The sequence below is a fragment of the Grampus griseus genome (assembly GCF_964374135.1).
Source record: "Grampus griseus genome assembly, chromosome: 18".
In the NCBI taxonomy this organism is placed as follows: Eukaryota; Metazoa; Chordata; class Mammalia; order Artiodactyla; family Delphinidae; genus Grampus; species Grampus griseus.
This window is the reverse complement of record NC_139012.1, coordinates 46,192,969-46,216,303: the sequence shown is the minus strand read 5'-3', so window position 1 is coordinate 46,216,303 and position 23,335 is coordinate 46,192,969. Positions and strand designations below refer to the sequence as shown.

Here is a 23,335-nt window from a genome sequence, read left to right as displayed (position 1 = left end):
TCACTTTAAGGATGTAGAATAGTTGAGACTGAGAAGATTAATAACAAAGGATTTTGATTTGAAACAGTGTTTTGATTTTTAAAGTTGATTAAGTGTTTTTTATTTTTAATTTAAAAAATTAATTTAAGGTCACTAGAAGTTGTGAGGCTTATGTGATTTCTCATTTGGGAACACTGAGTAAATGCATAAATGTTAAGGAACAATGGGAAAAAAAACACAGTTTTGTGTTTCATACCACAAACAGAGTTTGAGATTGAAATGTTTACATCCTGCTATACTTTTCTTGGTCACTGTTAATCTCAAAATTCCCTATCCTTCCTGCTTATTCACTGAGGATATGGCGTATTCCTTGTAGAATTCCCTACTTGCTAGAGTTCTGCCATGTTTGTGGGTTACCTTACAGTCCATGTAGTTAATTCAGACAATACTCTGGTAATTCATTACCTTATATCCAGTTCTCTTCCACCTCCACTGTTAAACCTCCCTCCCCCGTTGGTCACCCTTTGGACCCTGCGGTCAGCCAGAACTGCTCCAGTTCTAAAATAATAAATAAATAGTTTTGTCTGATCATAACCTTCTAACCCTCTCTTTTAATTTAAATAAATCAATTCCTCCACCTTATTATATATTTTAATCAATAGAATCCTCTAATTTCTCCATAGCAGCTCTCTTTTGTAAGAATTTCTTTTTTTTACATCTTCCCTGAGTTTTAAGATTTTATCCACTTCGACCACCCTCTTTCTGATATCTTCATCTCTTTTGCCCTGTTTTATTTTCATCACTTGTATCTAGCAAAATCTCAGTCTTGGTTGGGATTCACATGTCTCCTTTCTCCATGCCTGCATCTGTGCATGTGAGCAGTGATTTAGATCAGATCACACAATCATCCAAGTTCATGTTATCCTTTCCATAAATGGTTCCTTTTCTCTTTCCTTGAAAGCAGTTATTTCAAACATCTTCCACTGTCCACAGATTTCTATTCTCCCATCTCCCCTTAATTCTCAACAGATGATTTCACCTTTCTACTTCCTTCTACTTCACAGAGGGGATAGGTAATTATTCCTTTAAATTCCTCCAAACAACTCTACAATTTCACCTATCTACAGTTGCATCTTTGATGCCTTTCTCATTACAAAGAAGCATATTTTATCCTGCCTCCAGCCTCTACACCTAATATTCTTTGGATAACATGCCCTGCTGGATTATCTTTGACTTGAGCTATTGATTCTTCTCTATTTTCTCCCTTCAGATCTTCTTTCCTATTGTTTCCACTGCATCCAATATTTTTTACTGGAAGAAGGACGAAAGAAAACCTCCTCCAACCAGACATCCTTCTTCACTTTTGCCCTGTATCTGTCCTCTCTCTCAAAGCCAAATTTCTTTTGACAGGAATTCTCTTTCCTTATTCACTTTCCATTAACTCCAAATCTACTGCAATTTTGCTTTCACACTCACCACTCCACTAAAACTCCTCTGATCAAGGCCATTGTAACCTTGGTGCTGCTAGAATAATCTGGCATTTTTAGAATATACAAATCATTTTTAGTTACCTTCTTTCCTTTTAGTGTTATTTCAATCTTGTAATATTATCCATATTTTCTGAGAAAGAAACTGATATTCTGAAAGTTAATTTGGTCAAGATTACACACTTGTAGCTATAGATGGCAAAGACTGATCTTGAATTGAGGGTTTCTGACTCAGGAACCTATATTTTGCTACAATAAAATAAGATGAATCAATTATATTCTCATATTCATTATTTTGTGTATATTTACAACTTATTTTTTACTAAGATTATAGATTTCCATGGCCTACAGTGATAGCACAGCCTACAGTATCTGAAGTTATTAATAAGTTAAGATGACCCAGAAACTTCTGGGGAATGGGGAAGCTAATGATAAAAGTTTTGCTTCATGAATTTCCTAGTAAAGATAAGGACACTAGACATGTTAGAGACAGACTATTTCTCCTAAGTAATGTAAATTGACTCAAAACTACAAAGCGAAACATTGAAAGATTCAAAATCTCACTCAGTGTTAGTAACTAACTTGATTGGCCTAAAAAGCCAAATATTGAATGATAGGTCTCTGATGTATCTCTGATCTGATTGGGAAACAATTTTCCCATTGTTTTCTCTTTTCCTTAATAACTCTCTTTCCATTGAGGAGCTCATATTTTACTGATAAGAAAATTATGCAGAAGAGTAGTTACAATCCACAGGAATTTCCAGTTCATTACTATGGTATAGGTAGGTGCAAAATGCCCTGGAAGTAGAAGAAAATAAGCTCTCAACAGCAGGCTTTCCAGAGGAAATGATACTTGAGCTAAGACTTAATGATTGTAGATACTGTCCAGGTAGATGAGGGAGGAAAGGACATCTGAGTGGAGAGACCAGCATGTGCAAAATGTAGAGACATAGATATCATGGGGTGTTTAGAAAACTACAATCAGTTGTTCCAATGAAGTAGTAGTCAAGACTTTAAAGCATAAAATTACCAGGATGACAATTCAAAATAATTTGAAGGAACAAAAACAACAGAGTGGATTTATTGTTCACACAATGGAAAATCTCCAGAGTGTCTCTTTTTAAGCACAGATGGATTGGAGGATTTAAAAGATGCCATCAATTCTCTGTTTTGTTTTTCTCCCCTCCCTTTCTTTACCTTTCTTTCTTTCTCTCTCTTTCTTTCTTTCTTTTTTCTTTCTTTCTCTTTCTTTCTTCCTTCCTTCCTTCCTTCCTTCCTCTCTTCCCCCCTCCCTTTTTTCTTTTGTCTTCTGAGTTATCCTGATCCTCATACAGGCTCTTACTACAGAGAAATCCAAATAGCCACCAGCAGTGCTAAACTAAGATTGTCCTAGATCACATATTCCTGGATCACAAAGTGTATATTCATTTTATGATTAATCTCCTGGGTGTGAATGCAGATTTCTTGATAATATGTCCCCCACTACCCTGTCCTACTTTATTTTCTATTTTTTACCCCTATTTCAGTTATATGCATATCAGGTTAAGAAACCCTGCTGTAGATAAATGGGGGGCCTTTGTAAGGAATGTAATAAATTAACATGTGAGAAAAACAAGATAACTCTAGTAATTATAGGGATAATACAGGGAAACAAAAAAAAGTGCTTTGGAGTTTGTGATGATTCAGACATATTGTCTTTACTATGTCTAACCTTGTCTTTACTATGTCTAACATTCAGACATATTGTCTTTACTATGTTTATATCATAATTTATGTAATCAACTATATATATGTAGCCAACTATATATCAATGTAAAGGTAGGGCTTTTTCCAGTACTATTAAACTCTACAATAAGTATGCTTGTGGAAGCTATTTTCTTTGTAATTTTAGAAGTGGAAATGCAAGGAAAAGAATAATGCACAGTTGTAAATGTTTACATATCATACACATCAGCCAATAAATAGCCCTCCAGAAAAAAATCCCTGTTTTTACTTGTATCAGCAATCTACTTGTTTTAATTTCCCAGAAGCACAGACTCCCTGAAATTATGTATCTTTGTAATTGTCAATATGATAGTATAATTCTATTGGAAGAGAATTTCTTTGTGTATATTTTCACAAGGTAAGATCAATCTATAGCTGCCTTCTGTGTCCTTCAAGCTTTGGTTGGTTAAGGGTGGCAGAGATAGTTGGTCAGCATATTTACTATCTTGTGACTGAATTTCTAATCATAAAATGTATCCATGTGTCTACTTCAAAGAGAAGGACAGGTGTGAGAGAGAATTGACAAATCCTACATTTTTACAAAAACAATAGGTTAGAAGTACAAATTAGAAAGAAAGGAGCCAAATGAAGATGGTATGTATTACTGACATCATGTCTCAGATGCAAGGGCCAGAAAAACAAATGAAAGAACAATTTGGATGTAATTAAGGAAGCAGGAGGCAAAGAAAAGAAAGAAAAACTAAGGAACAGATGATACTTCTAGCCCAAACTCCTCAAATCTTCTAGCCGGCCTTTCCTGCTTGTTCTGCTGTGACAATATATGTGGACACTCAATGAAATGTACTCAGCCTTGAGATTATTAATAATTTTGAAATGGAAACGAGCTGCATAGAAAATACTGTAAACCAAATGCTTGAATTGATTCCTTTGGCTTTATTCATCCCCTATTGACATTTATCCCATTAAAATGAAGTTTTATTTTCAGTGTCCTTAGATAAACTTTGAGTGCCAAAGAATGGTTCCAATTGCACATTTTAAAGTATGTCTGTACATAGTACATACTAGATGCTTAATGAGAATTTTTAATAAATTAATTTATGAATCAATTTTTACATCTTCATGTGTTTCTGCCCTACCCACCATACAAAGCAATTGAAACTCAAAATAATACCAACCACTTTTATTATTTGTTCATTCAACAAACATTTAGTGCTAGGTCCTGAATATACAAAAATTGGCCCTGGAGATTTCTATGCCCTTAATATGTCATCCTTTAAATAAGCTAGGGCAGGCAAATGGGGAGTAGAAGGGAAATAATATTTGAATGATTGAGTCCCATGTACAAGACATAGTGTTGGCCACTTTACATGCATTATCTCTAATCCCAGAACAAACCCAGGTCATTCCCCTGTGTGAATTTGGGGAAAATGTGGCTCATAGATATTTATGAAGTTTCCCCAAGCTTTTAACACCAGTAGTAGGAAGATGCAGGGTATAAATACATGTTTCCTTTACCTTGTTGGATGTTGCCAGTCCTTTTTCACTTCTAATCAAGCTAGGCAGGATTTCTCTGTTTCTTTTCAGTCATATAAAATGGGAGGATAAGTAGTGAATTTCTCATCAGCACATCTTTCATTCCTAACAATTAAAATTGCTAGTAATTTCATCTTTGTTTACTTCAGATTTTCATGCCTAGAATACACTTTTCTATACTTTTCCCCTATTCTTTCTCCTTACTAGACACCTCTCATATTGATAGTTGAAACAGCATTTATAGCCCCTAGAAAAGAGAACCTCCTGAATAATTACATTTTTGTCCCAATGGCCAATACATGATACCTCTGCTACCCACTTCCCTACTTTTTCCCTCCCAAGCACGAACCAGAACACTAAGGGTATGTAAGATGATGGGGCCAATCATACCTGTTCTATTTGCAAACCCTCCTCAGAGCACTACTTCCAGAATCAGCTCCAAGACTCTGCTACATTGCCCTTTTTTAAGTTCGTTTTTAAAACTGAAGTAGAGTTGATATACAATGTTGTGTTGGTTTCAGTTTTAAAGCAAAGTGATTCAGGTGTGTGTGTATATATATATATATATATATATATATATATATTCTTTTTCAGATTCTTTTCCCTTATAGGTTATTATAAAATATCGAGTATAGTTCCCTACGTTGTCTTTTAAAGTCAAAATATAATGGTTTTCTTCTAAAGTACATAACTACACTAATTTATGTGTTAGGACCACATGCCATTCATGTATTCATTCATTTATTCCACAGATATTTTTTATGGAGTCTCTATTATGTAGGTTCTAGAACTACACCTTAAAAACAAAGAGACAAAGTTGCTGTGCTCATCAGTCTTATATTCTAGGAACTGTCCTAGACTAAAATTTCTAAAAGGTAGGAACAGACATGCTAGTTACCATTCTAGTTACTTTGTCTGCTTTTGATTATAATGATAATGTTCTGATGACAATGTTAATAAAAAAAGATTTGATTCATGCTAATTTATGAGTTTAATCTTTAGGAAGTATTGGAAATAGTGTCTTACTTTATAACATGTTGGGAGGAATTTCCAGTAATGAAATAAATCCTTAATAGGCTGGATGTTAGAATACCAAGTAAAAGTGGTAAATTACAGAATAGTAGGACCCTAATTTGGTGATTTTCAAACTTTACTACACATTAAAAAGTCACTGGGGAGCTTTTAAAAACAAGTCCTGACTCCCATCCTACTCCCTGAACCAATTAAATCAGAAAGTTGTGGGGTAGGACCCAAGCATCATTTGTTATTTTTTTTTAGCTCCCTAGATTATTTCAACATGCAGACAAATGTGACAGCCAATGATCCAAACACATTTTTATCAGTCTTTAGTGTACGTGCAAATCAACTGGAGATATTAAATACAGATTCTAGTGTTTTTGGTTTTTTTTAAGTCTTCACTGAATTTGTTACAATATTGCTTCTGTTTTGGTTTTTTGACCATGAGGCACGTGGGATCTTAGCTCCCCAACCAGGGAAGGAACCTGCACCCCTGTACTGGAAGACGAAGTCTTAACCACTGGACCACCAGGGAAGTCCCCAGATTCTAGTTTAATGGATCTGGGGTGGGCCCAAGATTCTTTATGTCCAAAAAGCAACCAGATGTTTCTACAGTTGCTGCTGCTGGTCTGTGTGCCACACAGTGAGTCTAGCAAGATGACAACACATGTCACCTTATTAGGCCTGTAAAGGCTCTGCGGCTAGCTGCCTGCCATTTTCTGAGCAGTGGTTACCCAACCCATCCAGCAGAGGAGGCATTGTGTTCCACATCAACAAGGATCGCCTAAAAACATTCAGAGAAGAGGCTCTCCAATGTTGTAGGTTTTTCTGACAACTTCGGAAAAACTCCCATCTCAACTCAAGCATGAGAGGAACTTCTGGAATGTGTACCTGGAAATGCTGATCTTTGAGAAGTACCGTCTCAGTACTTGGCTCATGTTTAACCAATAACTAAACCTCTAGGAAGAGAAGAGAGAGCCAGACATCACTTCTATGCAAAACTCCAGTTTTGAGTTTCTACATATCCTAAATGTATTTCATAAGTGAATAACTTGAGTAGAAATTATTCCACAGCCTAGTGAGTGATTAGACAAATGATGGGAAAGGCATGTTCTTTTTGTGAAAGTGTAGCTTAGACTCGGCAACATTTAGAAATCAGGTATCTAGCTCCATGAGTGATGATCCCAATTTCTTTCTAAAATGTGTTCTAAATGATCACTTACGATGTCCTGTCTCTCCACCCCAATTATTTCTTTATTAACTACGTGAACATTTCATTCTTGGAATATGCTTTTCCTATTTGTATTTTAAATTTATTTGAACCAGTGTCACTAATGTTTTTCTTAGATTAGAATTTAGAACAAAATCCCTACAATCTTCAAAAATGACTGACATACAAAGTGAAAGAGAAATGTAAATATTTAAGAAAGAAACATGCCTTTTTGCAACATGAGGAGAAAAATGACTTTGTATTTTAGCTTTTCATCACAAGAGTTCTGATATGAATCTAAACTATTTGACTGCTCTTGCAAAATGATATCATTTTACCAGAGTAAAGTGTTTTCTATAATATGGTCCTATGTATTATGTATTGGATATGGCAAAAGTAAATGCCCAATAAAAAGTCAGTGCATATTAAATTAATGATTCTAATGAACTTCATCTTCTGTGAATTCATTGTATAGTTTGCAGCAGCTTTTGAATAGGAAGTAGAGTTAGTAGACAAATGGAGTAAGAATGAATGTGTTTAAAAAAAAAGAAAAGAAACTCCCCAAAGTGCTTGCTTTCAGAGAATTAGAGATTACAAGTCACTTCAAATGATCCATTGATTGAAGTGACTCATCCATTAGAAAGGCCATGTTGTCTGCAACAACAACAAAAAGATGCATTTTAACATGCACATGCATGTTTTTTCATCAGATAAACATTTTACATATGCAATCACAACACATCCACCCACAGTATCTCAATTATAAATATCACTTGTTCAGTTCATTTCATAAATAATTGGGTCTGAGATGAAATCAACAATTCAGTGTTATTCATTCCAGCTCCAGTCAACTGAGAATGTCTTTTAGGAAAATAAAAACACCTCTGGTTTTCTGTTTATTTCTGTGACTTAGTAAAAGTAAAATGAACATAGAGTTTAACTGGCAGGGTCACACTGCCTGGAACACAGTAGGCTCACAATACATGATTTTATTTTCATATATATATATATATATATATATATACACACACATATAATTATTCTAAGATTTGTTTTTTTTACTTTACCTAGCAAATTATAATTAAATATATACTTAACACCCATGTTTTATAAAGAAAAGTTAAAACATTTATTGTAAAAATTACCCAAAATAAAATGAATGTTTTGTTATACTAGGTCAACTAAACTCCAACTTTAATGGATGTGTAAAGTATTTTTCAGGATATCATAGTAGTTTTTTATCATGGCTTTAACAAATTATCATAAAATTATCAATAAAAGCTTAAAATAACACCCATTTATTAACTTCCATTCCTGTAGTCAGAAATCTGGGTACAGAGTGGTTCAACCAGTCCTCTGCTTGGTGTTTTGAATTGAAGAAATCACGGTATCAGCTGGGCTGTATTGCTTTCTGGAAGCTCTGTGGATGAATCCACTTCCAAGTTTATTCCTTGCAGACTGTCAGCTAGGCTGGATATGTCTCTATTTTAAGGTCCATAATATCAATTATATTTGCAAGGCCCCTTTTGCCATGTAATATAATGTATTTGTAGGTTCCATGCATTAAGGCATGGACATCTTTGGAGGGCTATTCTGCCTACCATAGATAGACTAATAAATGGATTCTGAGAATATTGAGCTTCCCTTATGAGAGACCAACAGGATGATAGAGTAAGAAAGATCAAAGAAGCTCAAAGGGGAAGAAAACATTGTTTTAAAATTCCTCCTGGCTCCATGAGACAGATGTTTCATAAGTTTTCATAGATATTTTACCTTTCTTTCCCAATATGTACATTCACTATTGAGGTCTTTTAGAAATCATCTCTAATTGCAGTAATTGACACTCCCACCAAATGGTTTGATGGGGAATGCTGTTTGTCACGGCATTTCAAACAGTGTGCCCTGAGTCAAGCATAAAGCATAAAAAAGCAATCAATTTGATTCACTTAAGTTACATTAAATCTCTCTTTTCAAAGAATCTTATAAGACAACTTATACTCAGTTATTCTTCACAGAAATCTGATTCAATTGCTAAATACATTTGTAAATGAGACTGGGAAAATTATATGTTCTATACTACTTTTTTGTAGGAAAATCCTTTGTAGGACTAGATGGAGAAATCAAACATATGCAGAATAGTTGGCTTTGCTAAATTTGAATGCTTAGATAATTCAATGTAAGTATTTTAAGGGTAAGCTAAATACCTGTTATTGTAATTCTTCTTGCAGTGAATATTAACTGCTATTACAAGAAAATCTGTAAAACAAATGCAACTTCTTACTGTTGAAAAAATAATTGAAAGGATCATAAATGGAAAGCTGTCTCAATATAAAGCAATAGTGTTTTTTAGCACCTGGTTTATAATTAGCATTGCCCACATTCATTTGACTTTGAAAATGTTTATGATTTTATAATTTAACTACAAAAATGTAAAGGAAACTAGTTTCCCAATTTAATAAGACAGTGGGGTGAGGAGGGAAGATGGGTAGATGAAGTTTTTCAAAAGGAAAACAAAATTTACTTTTTTAGAATTTTGAAATTGTTATTGTTACTTTTCTTCCTTTGCCCATTTTACTCTGCCTTTAAAGTACAATGCTTTTTCCTATGAATCTTCTAGAATTAACTCCTCTGGAGTATTTTTTTCTTCATAATGAGATGGAGGATTCAGAACATATGTGCAGTAATTTTTATACATTAATGTTAAAATATTCTCTCATCATATGTTATACCAGATCTCATAACTTTGAAAAACACTGTTACATAGTATTATTTGAAAGATTTACATAACAACTCCCAAAGTACATTTTACACCCCATTAAATCAAAACCTCACATTGCCAAGAAAGTACTTTAAGAAAGCTTGTTAACAGGGCTTCCCTGGTGGCACAGTGGTTGAGAGTCTGCCTGCCAATGCAGGGGACACGAGTTCATACCCGGGTCTGGGAAGATCCCACATGCTGCAGAGCGGCTGGGCCCATGAACCATGGCTGCTGAGCCTGCGCATCCTGCGTGTCCGGAGACTGCTCCGCAACGGGAGAGACCACGACAGTAAGAGGCCCGCGTACCGCAAAAAAAAAAAATCTTATTAACATAAAACTACGAATTTGAAATTATATAAAGTATATTTGCAAAGCAGAAATCAGTGCTCTCTTTGAAATATAGTAGCAAGGTTACTACAGGGTACATATGTAGATTCAATAAATATCATAGTCACATTTTAATTATTCTGAAATGTAAATCTATGATTTTTCTGAAAGGAATAGTTGGTTCACAGTGCCCAGTGCATTTGTTTCTTTAATCTTTTGAGTGAAAATTGTACTTGGGAGTTATAGAGAATTCCAATTTTCAAAATGAGTTAAAAATATATGTTATAAAAGTCTTTAAATTCACCCATTCTCTCCACAAGAAGCACTCAATCCCTATTTTGTAATTTATAAACTTTGCAAAGATTACATTCCTCTAATGATTTTGATATTCTTCTTCTTAGCTTTCAGTATGTAGTTTATATCATTAGGTAGCACTTTCATCTGCCATTATGATCCTTGTTTCCCTCTGGTAGAAGTACAAGAAGCACAGGTGAAGAGTAGATGGGAGGGAGAACATATTCATCCATTATTATGTGTAGTTTACACTAGTTTCCTCAAACTGGAGAGTGATCTTTTTTGAGAATGGAACAAAATTTACCTTTGGGCCTAGCACAATATCTTGCTTATAAGAGGTATAGGCTAATAGTAAATATGTTTAGTAAATAAATAATTGATAATAGTGCTTATCTTTATGGATGCTTTAGGATATTATACTCAAAACTATAAGGAGAAGAACAATAATCCAAAATTCCTTTGAGGTTGTTAAGTTTGTGATTTAGTGAGTTCCTAACTTTCAGTCATTCTGGGTTTATCTTCATTTACCTTAATATACACAAGCCTGGTCATCTGCATTTTTGAATTAACCATATCTCTTATATCCACAATTGAAACTGCCTTTCCTATATCTAATATATACATATGTATATACATATAAATATAAACTCTGCATAAATAAATATTTTTTTCTGTATTATAAATCAAGTTTATGCCCTCCATTTTTCTGTAAGGCTCATAAAATTTTCCCTGTTTATTATCACTTATTCTCTAATCTCCTAAAGTTTTGTTTCCTTACTATTTTCCTGCAATTATTATATTTGTCAAATACATAATTTTTTAATATTTTTCTCTTTATGAGGTATAAGTAACTTTATTTTTTAAATTATATCTATCTTTTCTACAAGTGCATGCAGGGAAGATATATGATTCTTATTAATTCATTTTAATAGTTAGTTTTGATTGACTTCATTTTTAGCTGTGATTTCATCTCAGAGAATTTTTTTTTAATATTTGGCATATTGTCTTTTTAAGTATCACACTTTGGTTAACTTTCCAATGAATGTAAAATTAAATTGTGTGTTTTAAGAGAAATATTTGAAGGAAAATTAACTCTGCTGTTTTCAGTAAGAGTTTGCTTATTTTTTACTTTCATAATTGCTGTTTTCTAATCCCCTCAGTTGTCAAATTTTTCTTGATACTCTGTCTTAGTTTATTCAAAACTAAGTTTATTGTAAAGTACCACAAGTTTCCTTATTAGCTATAAATTACTACCTACTATGTTATATATCTCTTTCATATTGCCTGGTTTAAAGCCTCGTCTTTCACTTAAATTGTCACTACTCCTTCTGTTCAGTTTCTAGAACAGTTTTCAACACAACCTCCACACATTGCCAAAGTAATCTTTAAAAACCACACATAGCCTGGTCAAATCCTTAAAATTCCCATTGGCTTTGGGATAAAATTGCAACCTCCAGGTATGACACGAGTCCTTTTATTATTTGCAGCACATGTACATCCCCAAGTTCACTGTTAATAATATCTTTCATTCTCTTCATCCCTTCAGCCAAGAAGAACAGTAGTATTTGTGCTTCTTTAGTCATGATGTGCTCACTTGCACATGTGTGCCTTGCACATTATTCCCTCTTCCTTAAATACCCTTCTCTCTCCTTCTGCCCACTTTCCACTGGCTAACTTCTCCTTCTTATATTCAAATTAGGCATCAACTTCCTGAGAGGGCCCACATTAGAAATTGCCTCCTTTAGGAAACTTTCTCTAAGACTTCCCAAGATTGAGTTAGGTTCACTTGGCAACCTGGGAACAGGATTTATCCCACACAGTGTTTTCAGATTGAATGTTTTCTTATTAGCCTCCCACACTATAATCTAAAGTCATCAAGGGACTCTGTCTTGTTCTCAGTTAAGCCCATGGTAATTGAGTACCAAAATAAATATGTATGGTATGAATGACCGAGTTTCCTTTTGAACCTTCACAGTATTCCTACTTCTTAACATTAGTGGGTTAAGCCTTAAAGTTCATTCAGTTTTGTTTTATATGCTTAAAGGAATACATTTCCAGTTTAGGGTTTTATCAGAAAAAAAAGTGCTACTATTTTAAGAATAATTACAAACAATAACTGACATTTAAAAAATGATTATAGACTGTAGGTATATATGTATATACCATCTGAAAAGTATTCATGATCTTTTCTTATCGGAAATAGACCTAACTAGAAAAAAATTATGGTGGGTGTTTTGCTCAGGAATTACTGATTTTTTTAATATGATTGATTTTTTTCTTCTTTGAGTCCATTTGCATAACTGTCAATCCTCTTCCTTTCTATAAATATTTGTTGACTGCTCACACTCTAAAGGCACATTGCGAGGCAGAGATTGCACAAGTCAGTAAAATGTAATTGGTAGCACTGACTGCTTTCTTGCAGTGAGCAAATCTACCTCAGAGTGAGGACAATGTTCAGGTATCTATGTCTCTGGTGTCTGTGAGCTGAGGCTGCCCAGTGAATTGAAGAGTACCATATGCTCAATGCTGTCCTTTCATTACATTCTTCATTGTCTGCCAAAAGTCAGGACCCCACAGAGTCTTCACCTCACCGAGGAAGGAGAGATTGGAACCCGAGTCTCCGTAAACTCAGGCGAGGATTGTATAATTCTTCTTTTTACAGTTGTCAATCGAAACATGTTCTGGGAGCACAAATTAGAATCCTTATGAGAGCTATTACTGCAATCAAGTCCACTTTATACACCTTCCCTAATATTGCTTCACTGATAGTATTTCTCAGGCAAGATTATACCTGGTGTTTTCATAAAACACATGCAAAGCACCCAAAAAGACAAAGGATTTGGATTTTTTTAATACACTAATACTACAAAATTGTTTTAAAAGAAGTGTCTCTTTTTCCTTTTGCTTTTAACTGCCATTGATAAAAGCATAACTGCCAAGAAAACTTTTTTTTTTTTAAATAGGGTCAGGGCCTCTAAAGAGTCAAGTAAGGTAAATTGTTTCCTCCCTTGTAGCTGAAATTGCTGTTGTTTTAAATTTCCACCTCCAAATTAATGAACAGTTTTCTCTGTAGTGTAAGAATGGGTTTGGCAGTGTGAAGATCAGAGCAATCTCTTCTTCATTAAATTGGGCAAAGAGTACTCACTGGTTCTCAAACTGTTAAATGGATATTAGGGTTTTTAATGAATGGAACATTTATTTTTGTGCCAGCTCAACTAACAACATTGACATGATTAGCATACATTTTGGCAACCGTTCTAGCGCAAGGTGTTAGAAAAAAGGGGCTTTTATCTTTGAGCTTAATTTACTTTAACTTTCCTGGTTATATATATTTTTAAAGTGAATGAGATGTTTTTGTAAAGGAAATCTTGGCACAAGAAGTTTTTCAGAAATATGTCCTTTTATTGTTACAGGCATTTTTTTCATGCTAGAGATGAAATCCATACCCCAAACACATGAACCTTCTTCAAACTCATAAAAGAATAAAATGTTTCGTTATTTATACTGATAATTAAATCATTGCATTTGTAGAGGACTTTTTTTTTTTTTAATGGTGCTACTTGTTTCACATGTATCTCTTCCCTGTAAAAGAGAGAAATCAGATATAAAAATGACTGGTGGAGGATGGTTTCCTCCATTGCTCTATATCAATTATGAATGAAAAGTTTGGGGGGTTAAATGATCTTACTTTCTTAGCTCAGTGGCCTCTCATAAAAAAGGAATTTCCAATAAAAATATATTTCCTTTTTGTAACAAACACTACTGCCTCATATGCTTATTATTTTATTTATTAAAATTCTCAAATTTAAGAAAACAAGAAAATGAGTTAATACCTATTCAAAAGGTCTTGAGTTTTTGTATTCTTTTTTTGCAATGTGTTTTTATTTTAAAATTTATTGAAAGCACTTGTAACACAGCTAACAGAGGATTTGTTATAAGTATGTATTAAAATGAGTGTTTATAATTGATTCTAAGTCATAATAAATTAATATGCATATACACATGCATGGGTGTAAATTTTCATGTGAACTTCTATCAAACACATAGGCATACTCTTTTTCTATTATATATATATACATATATATAAGTGTGTGTGTCTATATATGTCTATAACTACACATGTATTTAATAATAATTTATCAAATGTTTAATTAAGTAATGAATTAGTTTAATATAAACGTTAGCATAACAGAATATTTAGTTTACCCACATTTACCTCTAAAAGCAAATGAATACCATTAACAGGAGCTTCAGTAAAAGAACAAGCCCATGTTCAAATATAAAACAGTAAAAATGAGAAAGAAATTATGAAAATATATACCTTTAATTTGCAGACATAGAAACACTTTTGGTACAGTACAGACACATGATGCCCAAAAGTAGAATGATCCAGTTTAAGCTAACACTTATTCTTTGTTTACAAAGATAATTTTGCTATAGCTCTCATATAAAATAAAATTTCCAGCTCACACATGGAAGTGAAGATGATCAATCACTGATAAACCAGCTTGCTTCACTGCAAAGTGTTCAGTAAAAGCTAAATTATCAAAGAAATCTGCTGCTGGGCTTACAAATAAACTCTTGGACCTAATCCAAAGCCAAAGAAAGGAAGCCAGAACCGGTAGCCAACAAACCTAAACAACAACAAAAAGATAAGTATAACTTTCATAGAAAAGGTCCAGTTAAAACAACCAGTAGTGTCCACCAGCTTCTAGAATAATTTTGTTTTAATAAGATTTTTCTTTTTTTTCTGTAACACATGAGTTTAAGTATATAAGAATCTAATACATAACCCAAGTATAGAACACTACTGACAAGTTGTGAAAGCATGAAAATGTCATGAACACCTATGAAGCAACTAAGATTGAAACATATCTTTGCTTCTGACTGTTTCTCTTGGACATAATTTCTAGTTACATTTTCTTTAAGAAAGAATATATATATTTTCCCTTGTAATAATAACAAGTGCAGTGGTAAAGCAAACAGAAAGCAACCAGAGTACACAGAAGGCGAATTAATCTTCAGCACGTCAGATCTTTAACACATGGCAAAGCGTTTATCCTTGCTAAAAAAGAATTGCGCTTCTTTGTGAAGTCTTCTCTTTCAAATTATACATTGTGCACTTGTGAGGTAATAAACATTCTGTTTACAAATGCATTTCTTTTCTTTTTTATCATACATTTAAGTGGGGTGACATTCCATTTACTTTAATTTTATCTTTGTTTAATGTTAAAAACAATATATTTAAAATAGACTCTTTCATTAATTTCATGTACAACTGTCATGTACAATACCTTAAAAGAGTTCCCTGCAAAGGAGCAGCTGATGCCCTCTTGTGGTTAAAGGACTTTTTTAGCCAAAAATGCAATGTACCATTTTCTTACCTTATTCCTGGGTTTTAACAATCATCTGCTTGGTGTATGAAAGCTGCAAATCATGTCCAAGCTTTTTTTATAACAGTTCCAAAGCTGTTAGTACCAATTTTCATTTAAAAAATGCTGTACACATTTTATAACCTCTGATTTTGAATTTAAAAACTTGTAAACAGCTATTTACAATACAGTACAAGTTATAAATTAGATGTCCAACACTCTTTGGGTGGTGAAGACTCTCCAAAGTCAGTTAAAACATCTCTGTTACTCCACAGCAAAAAAAAAAAAAAAAATCAAATATTAGAAATATCCATTGGTTTCCTCTCTCTCATATGCAAGTCAATTTTTCCTTTTAATGGAATTTGTACTCCCAAATTTTCATCCTCCCTGTGATGCCTTTTCCCTCTCAAACAGAGGTATATGCCCATCCCTGTTACGAGAGTGATAGAACCCAAGCTTATTACAGACAGAGCTACTAAGGTGGGCATACAAGACACAGGCTCAACTTTCCTATGAGTCGGTTCTATGGAGATCTGTGGTTCTTTCTCCTCTATGTTAATTTCTGCTTCCTTTCTTAAAAGACTCTCAATGTAGCTCTCATTACTGACAGTGTCATTGACAAATAGGTTCACCATGACCGTGGAATGGAGAGGTTCGGGATAACCATGATCACTCACTTTCACCAGTAAACGATGGAGCCCATAATCTGTCTGCAGCAATGCCTCTTCCAAAGTAATGTTGCCAGTTTTAGGGTCAATCCTAAATGACTCAGGCCTAGGACCTCTTCTCCCTATGATGCTGTAAGCTATGACAGCATTCATGCCTGTGTCTTTGTCAATTGCATAGACCTCTGTAACTGGGGAGCCAGGAAGAGTAGAAGGTAAAACCAACAAGTAAGACATGTTAGATTGAGGAAATAAAACAAGAGGTGGGTTGTCATTGATATCTAGAAGGAGAATTGTGATTTTTGTGGTAGAGGAGAGGGGAGGCTCACCTCCATCAACAGCTTCAACCCACAAAGTATAGGAGCTTTGCTGCTCTCTGTCCAAAGAGACTTTGGCTCTCAGCGTGCCCTTTCCTGTGTCTATGACAAAAATATCACTCTGGTTCACCACAGAGAGGGCAACCCATCCATTTTGCCCAGCATCGGCATCTGTTACACTAATTATTCCAATTTCACCATATCCTGGAAAGTTTTCTGGCACAAAGAAGCTGAAGTCCTTGTTGATGAACCTAGGACTGTTGTCATTTTTATCCAACACTGTGATAGCCACGGTGGCTACTGATTCTTTGGGTGGCTTCCCAGAGTCAACAGCTCTGACTGTGTACTTGTACTTTTCTTTCTCTTCTCGATCCAGCTGAGTAGAAACTGTCAGAACTCCTGTGACACTGTCTAAGGAAAAGTATGATGGAGCATCAGGTCCCAGAAAATATGAAATTTGTCCCCTCTCTCCACTGTCAGCATCTGTAGCATCTAGCTTAGTCAAAAAGGCATTGGGTGAGTTGTTTTCTTCAATGGTTAGTTCCACCAAGGGTTGAAGGAAAATAGGAGCATTATCATTGTCATCTAAAAGTTGCACTTTAATCATTTTTTTGACATGAAATCCCTCAGAGTTACAGGCTACCACAGCTATTTCATAGAACTGCTGTAGCTCATAATCCATAGGTTTTGTGGTTTCTAGCAGATATTCATTACTGTATGGTTTGTAGGGTGATAACCTAAATGGTCCTTCACCATCCAAGTAGCAGTTCACCTTGTATTTACCTTCTGGATCTCTTATGGTGAAAAATGCAATTGGAGTTTTAACAGGTTCCAGTTCTTTCAGGTAAACAATACCATCTATCTCATTCGCTATATAACGAGGGACAATTTCAGGTGGTCTGAAAATGACTTTGATAATGGTCACCAGGGCAGTTATCATAGCAGGGATGCAGCCTGGCCCATTAGCAAGAATGGTGAGCTTGTGTGTTTGCAGAACACTTCCCCCAATCTTACTGAAAAGTTTAATGACTCCAGTGTTTTCATCCAGATGGAATAAATCCTTGGATACTTGTGGAACTTTCTGGCTATAAGAGTAGGTGACCTGAGCATTGTTTCCCAAGTCTCTGTCCACAGCCTGGACAGCTGCAATCGGTGTGCCCACTGTAGCATTCCCATACACAGTGGCATTGATTTGTGAGTCTGTGAAGAGAGGGCAATTGTCATTAATGTCACTTATGCCAATGGTGAGGGTGGCACTGCCCAACAGTGGTGGAGACCCACCATCCTCAGCTATGATGATGCTCACATACTGGTCCTGGGTCTCCCTGTCCAACAGTCCCATGACAATTAGGTAGGGGGTTCGCTCCCCATTCTCATTCTCCTCCACGTCCAGGGTGAACATACGATGGTAGTCCAGCAAGCGGTAGGTCTGAACTCCGTTAGTGCCTATATCTCGGTCCATGGCAGGATGCTCTATGGCCAGCCGGGTGTTTACAGGTGCATTTTCTGGGACCCAAACCGATATTTCGGAAACAGGGAACTGTGGGGCATTGTCATTGATGTCCCGGATAGCGATTTTCACCTTCACAAACCTAAAGTATTCCTGAGGCAGGACCAGTACGTCCAGAAGCAAAAGACAAGAGTCAGCGGAAGGCGAAGAGGAGATGGAAATGCTGCCCCGCCAGGCAGCCCCTCCACCTCCTTCAAGACACAGGGCCTCCCTGTCGATCTCCTGGGCAGAAGTGTGCAGCTCTCCGGAGCGATTGTCTAGGATCACGTACTGGCCACTCAGTCCCTGGGAGGCCAGGCTGAAGGAGAGAGGAGGGTTCCGCTCGGCGCCGCTGTGCTCCGGGGGCTGCGACTGCGGGTCCTGCCTCCCTGCTCCGTGCACCAGCCGCAGGTCCTCGGCCAGGCTGCCGATGAGCACCCCCGCGGGCAGTCCCTCGTTCAGGCTGTACAGAAGCTCCGTGGCCCGGCTGTAACTCGCCAGGCAGTTGAAGGGTCCCACGAAGAGGAAAAACAGAAGCAGATGCTGAACGTGGAGGGTGGAGAGAAGGCTTATTACACACACGCGGAAAACACAGAGCTTGGAGTCAGAACCATTGCCCTGGGATCATTCTGGCTCCATCCCCATTCCCAAAGGCAAACGCTCCAGTCAGAACGGGGTGAAAAGGAAACTTGCTGTAAAGGAGAGATCTATGGGGCAACAGTGTCTCCAAAACTTAATTTTTCTCTTTACTTTCTACATCTCCCCCCGACCCCTGCCCCTGCCCGGCTCCCCATCACCACCTCGCTCAGTTAATATTCGGAATCCCAAACCATAACTCATCCCTGGAAGTACATGTCGGAGTGGAGAGGACTGCGCAACGCGACAGAGAAACCACCAGGGTAGGTCATGGGGAGGGAGGGGGCTGGTAGTGGAGAGGACCGAGAGGTGGGCACTTTATTTTCCATTGAAATGTTTCTACCACTAAGATCCCCGAAATGCGAAATGTGTTGCATCCCTTGCTATGAGACCGATAACAACAACAACAACAACAACAACAATAATAATAATAATAATAATATAGTAACTCTACCCCCTCGGACTCCCTACCCCACCAAATAAACGCTTTAGGTCGGAAGAATTGATTTTCATTTTAGTACGTATCTAAACTCAAATCGAAAGGATCTGTATTTCCACCCCCTAACAAGCTCTCACTAATCCCCCTCCCTTAGGGAAAGAGAAGTAAATGTGGGAAATGATTATGCAAAAACAATTTGTCAATTGCAGTAGACAGTCACAGCCAGATGCTGGCCGCAGGAAACAATCTACGAACCCCTTTATCTCAAAGCCAATTGAGCACACCCCAGCCTCCTCCACCTCATCTGCCTACATTTCTGCTTCAGAAACTTCTCACGACCCAAGGACTTGCCTATTCCTTGCTAAAATGCAGACACATTATCCCAAACTCCCGTTCCCTCCACCCAACCTTCCTGGGAAGTTTGAATTAAGGTAAAAGGTTTGAGGAGTGGGAACTGCCCCACAGTACTGTAACTTGTCGGGGCCGCGAGGCTCGTGGACCCCTACCCTTACCGGTAGGTTTCTGTGGCTGGTGCTGCTCCTGGAACGACTTAGACGCCCCATATCCAGGCGCGGGTGCCAGGTCGCCGGGCGCCAGCTCACTGGCAGGGCCCGCGAGCTGCGCGCATCCCCTCGGCCGCGCATTCCCTTGGAAGCTGCAGTCGGCGCGCTCCTGACGGGGAGGCGGCAGAAGACACTCCCTCTCTGTGCATGCAAATGGCTAGGGAACTTCAGCCAATAGTCACTGGCTCGTCAGTTAAGGACAGCAGCTCAAGGGGGGGCGGGGGGCAGAAAGGTGAGGGGGTATCGAGGCACGGTCATGGTTTCCTGTCCTGGACCTGGGTTAAGTCCAGACCCCGGCGGAGGAGCCGGAGCGGGGACTTGCCTCTGAAGACGGCGACTAGGCGCCACCCGGTCGGACTCCGGGGCGCTTGTCCACCGTCCTCCCTCCTCGCAGCATCAGTCAGGACCCAAGTTCACAGGTTGCGAGCGTGAGAGGGAGAATTAGACTAAATTAATAAGCTTGCATTTACATCTGATTAGAGAGAGAGGAAGTCGGCACTACGGAGCAATCACAGGCGCGATCCCCAAACGCCTGCTTTGCCACCAGTTCTTCCGAGAGACTTGGATCCAGCAGTGTTTGCACAGAGAAAGAAAATCCACTTTCTCTGCAGAGAGAAGGAACTTCAAACTCTTAGTAAGGCGGTCTGAAGCAGAGAAGCAAATATATGAAATCGGTGAAGGTTTCGACGTGCTTTAATTTTGAAGCTTCGCAGTTGGCGGTGACAAAGCTTCTACCAATTTCCTAGTTGTAGGCGCAAGTGTCTCTGGGTGTCTGCCTTGTGGTCTTTTGAGACAACCGCGGCTTCTGGCTCAGGTAAAGAGCCAAGAGGGAGAGTGGCAACAATTGCTTTGTAACAGAAGTGGTTCTGCCTGCAAGCGATTTTACCAGATTTCTCTAAGGGATGTATTTTTTTTTTTTCTTTTTTTGGAGGGCACTCACTGAAGCCTAGGTTCAAAAAAAAAAACAGGCTACATTTCAAGTTATTACTTTTTTTTTTTCTTAGAATTTTTACTGGGAAAGGAATTCTGAAGGAGTGTGGTGGAGAATGCTTGGCTATCCCCTCTGGCTCTGACACTAAATAACCGTATGACAAGTTTCCTCATTTATAAAGTCAGGGCAGGTGAGAAGCTCCAGTGCATTAAGTCCGTGAAACACTTTTTGATATGCAGGGTGCGATGTAAGTAGTGGTAAAGACCATTGGCCTTTCCCTGAGTAGACATTTCTCTTCATCCCTAGGTGTCCATATATCCTGTGGGCTGCCCTGAGCATAAAACCCTCTCAGCTGAGTAACTAATGACCAAACCTGGAATAGAAAAGTCCTCCTCCTGGGTTAGAGAAAGATCTGACATCTTGTGTTTTCCATAGGATCCACTTCAATTTTCTTTTTCTACTGTATGCTAAATAGAATATAAATTGCTTAGCAGAGCTAATTGTTTTGCTTCTGACCCTTCCTATTTTCTCCTCATCCCTACTAATCCTAGAGAGTCCTAAATAATTGATAATGCACTACATCAAAACACCTGGTGTGTGTAACAACTTCTTATTGCACAAATGGGGCTGTACATGGAGTTCGCAAACAAAACCTTCTGTAATACATATCTGGCTTATAAAATCTGCTTCTTTAAGTTCTTTGGAGTGAAACTGGAATGCTGATGAAGTGGTAAACACACAGGAACATGTACATGTACGTGTAAGGCCATCACACAGCTGATAAACAAAACACAGTCAGGCAAGTATGCTTTGCCTCTCCTTGCTTCTTCAGCTGCTCATTCTGCCCTACAGTTGAACTTTTACCACATAATTGGTAAATAATTATACTTTAGGGTCTGTAGTTGAAACATATCTGACTCCAAAAATCAGTAGAAAGCTGCTTCTGAAATGTGTTTAGTTTATGTCTTCACACAATATCCACAGCTTCTGAAAGTTTGAGGCACATGGCCAGAATTAGGCAATCCATCCATGGTCAGGATACATACAGGCTAGACCCACAATCTGAATTAATTCTACATTTATACAGAGAGCAACAGCAGTAGACTCTATATCCCCTTACAGTTCATGCCCTCTCCAACAGGTTAAGATCACTCACCTATTTTGATGAAAATATAGGGATTTCTTTCTTTAGTTTATCCTTTTTTTACAAGGACACTACATTCAGCAATAGTTTTCTGTAGTGTTTCTAAAAAGCATGACCATATAAACTATAATGTAAGTTGAAACACCTAAATTAAACATTCTGGAGATAATGTTTAGGACAACAATAATAACCTACTTTGCTCTAAGTTACTGTGGTTATTGCAAAGTCCCTGCATGGAAATTTGTCATCAAGGCCAGCACAATTTGGGGGAATACCTTACATGACACATTCCAAACTGTTAACTGAGCTGCTTGTTATTATCTTTCCTCTTTGAAGATCTAAGTAGAGATTTCAACGGTAATTGGGCTTAAAAAAAAAAAAAGACCAAATTCCCTTCTTTCTTCCCTTGTATCTTCTTACTGTGCACCATGAAAGTGTTCACAAACTCCTATTCCTTATGACGCCAGCTCTGTGACCTGCCATCTGGTGTTACATATTTCTTTCTAAAGATGACTTAGAGAGCTTCTATGCTATTAGTCCCTTGAAAATGATACTTATAATGAACTTCTCAGATGTCTCAATTGCTCTGGGCCTGCTTCCCAGGTGTTCTGTAAAAATCAATCTAGAAGAATAGCTAGATTATAAGCCTCCCAAGCTTATTTTTTCTATAGACAAGGAAAACAACGTGATATAATAGATGGCACTGAGCTGAGCCAGGGGATTAGGATGCCCTTCTCTAGGTGGTTGCGACGTCACAGTGTGACTTTAGACAAGTCAGCAGACCTCTCTGTTTCAATTTCTTATAAAAATACCCATACACACTACATACACATATATGAGGGAAATGGCTTACCTAATATATGTCTGTGGCAGACACTGCATAATGATACACAGGTTAATTTGATCCTTATTTACTGTGCTATATCACTGAAGGTTAATAATTTTCATTTACTGCAAGGCTTCTCTCCTTGTAGTTTTATCTCTTTATTTGCTGTGAGCATGCATCTATCAAACTTTGTACATTTAGCAAACGTATCTTAAAACTTTTAAAATTTTGCAGTACTATGTTTTCCAGGTATTTTTTATTGTATTTTTCAAGTAACTGTGATTGTACCATTTAGAGTATTTTAATAACAGTATTCTATCCACAACATTTCATGTGATTTAATATATGCACAGATATTTAAACTTATTCTGAACCATACATAGTTCTATAATTGTTCTGGTTAATTCAACATTATAAATAAATACAAATTAAGCATATGAACTTATTTTAAGATTATTTTATGCAAATCAAATCTACAATGGGGTACCACCTCACACCAGGCAGAATGGCCATCATTAAAATGTCTACAAATAACAAATGCTAGAGACGATGTGGAGAAAAGGGAACTCTCTCACACTGTTGGTGGGAATGTAAATTCGTACAACCACTATGGAGAACTGCAT

At 37.0% G+C, this 23,335-nt stretch overlaps 1 protein-coding gene across 1 annotated transcript; it reads right to left on the bottom strand.

Annotated features, from left to right (window-relative positions):
- Positions 1 to 15,995: 15,995 nt before the first annotated feature.
- PCDH20 (protocadherin 20) lies at positions 15,996 to 19,892 on the bottom strand (the record flags this gene model as incomplete). The annotated part of the gene is made up of 2 exons (XM_082675577.1): positions 15,996 to 18,716; positions 19,761 to 19,892. 2 exons carry the CDS (start codon positions 19,890 to 19,892, stop codon positions 15,996 to 15,998), a joined length of 2,853 nt encoding a protein of 950 aa, XP_082531703.1.
- Positions 19,893 to 23,335: the final 3,443 nt, after the last annotated feature.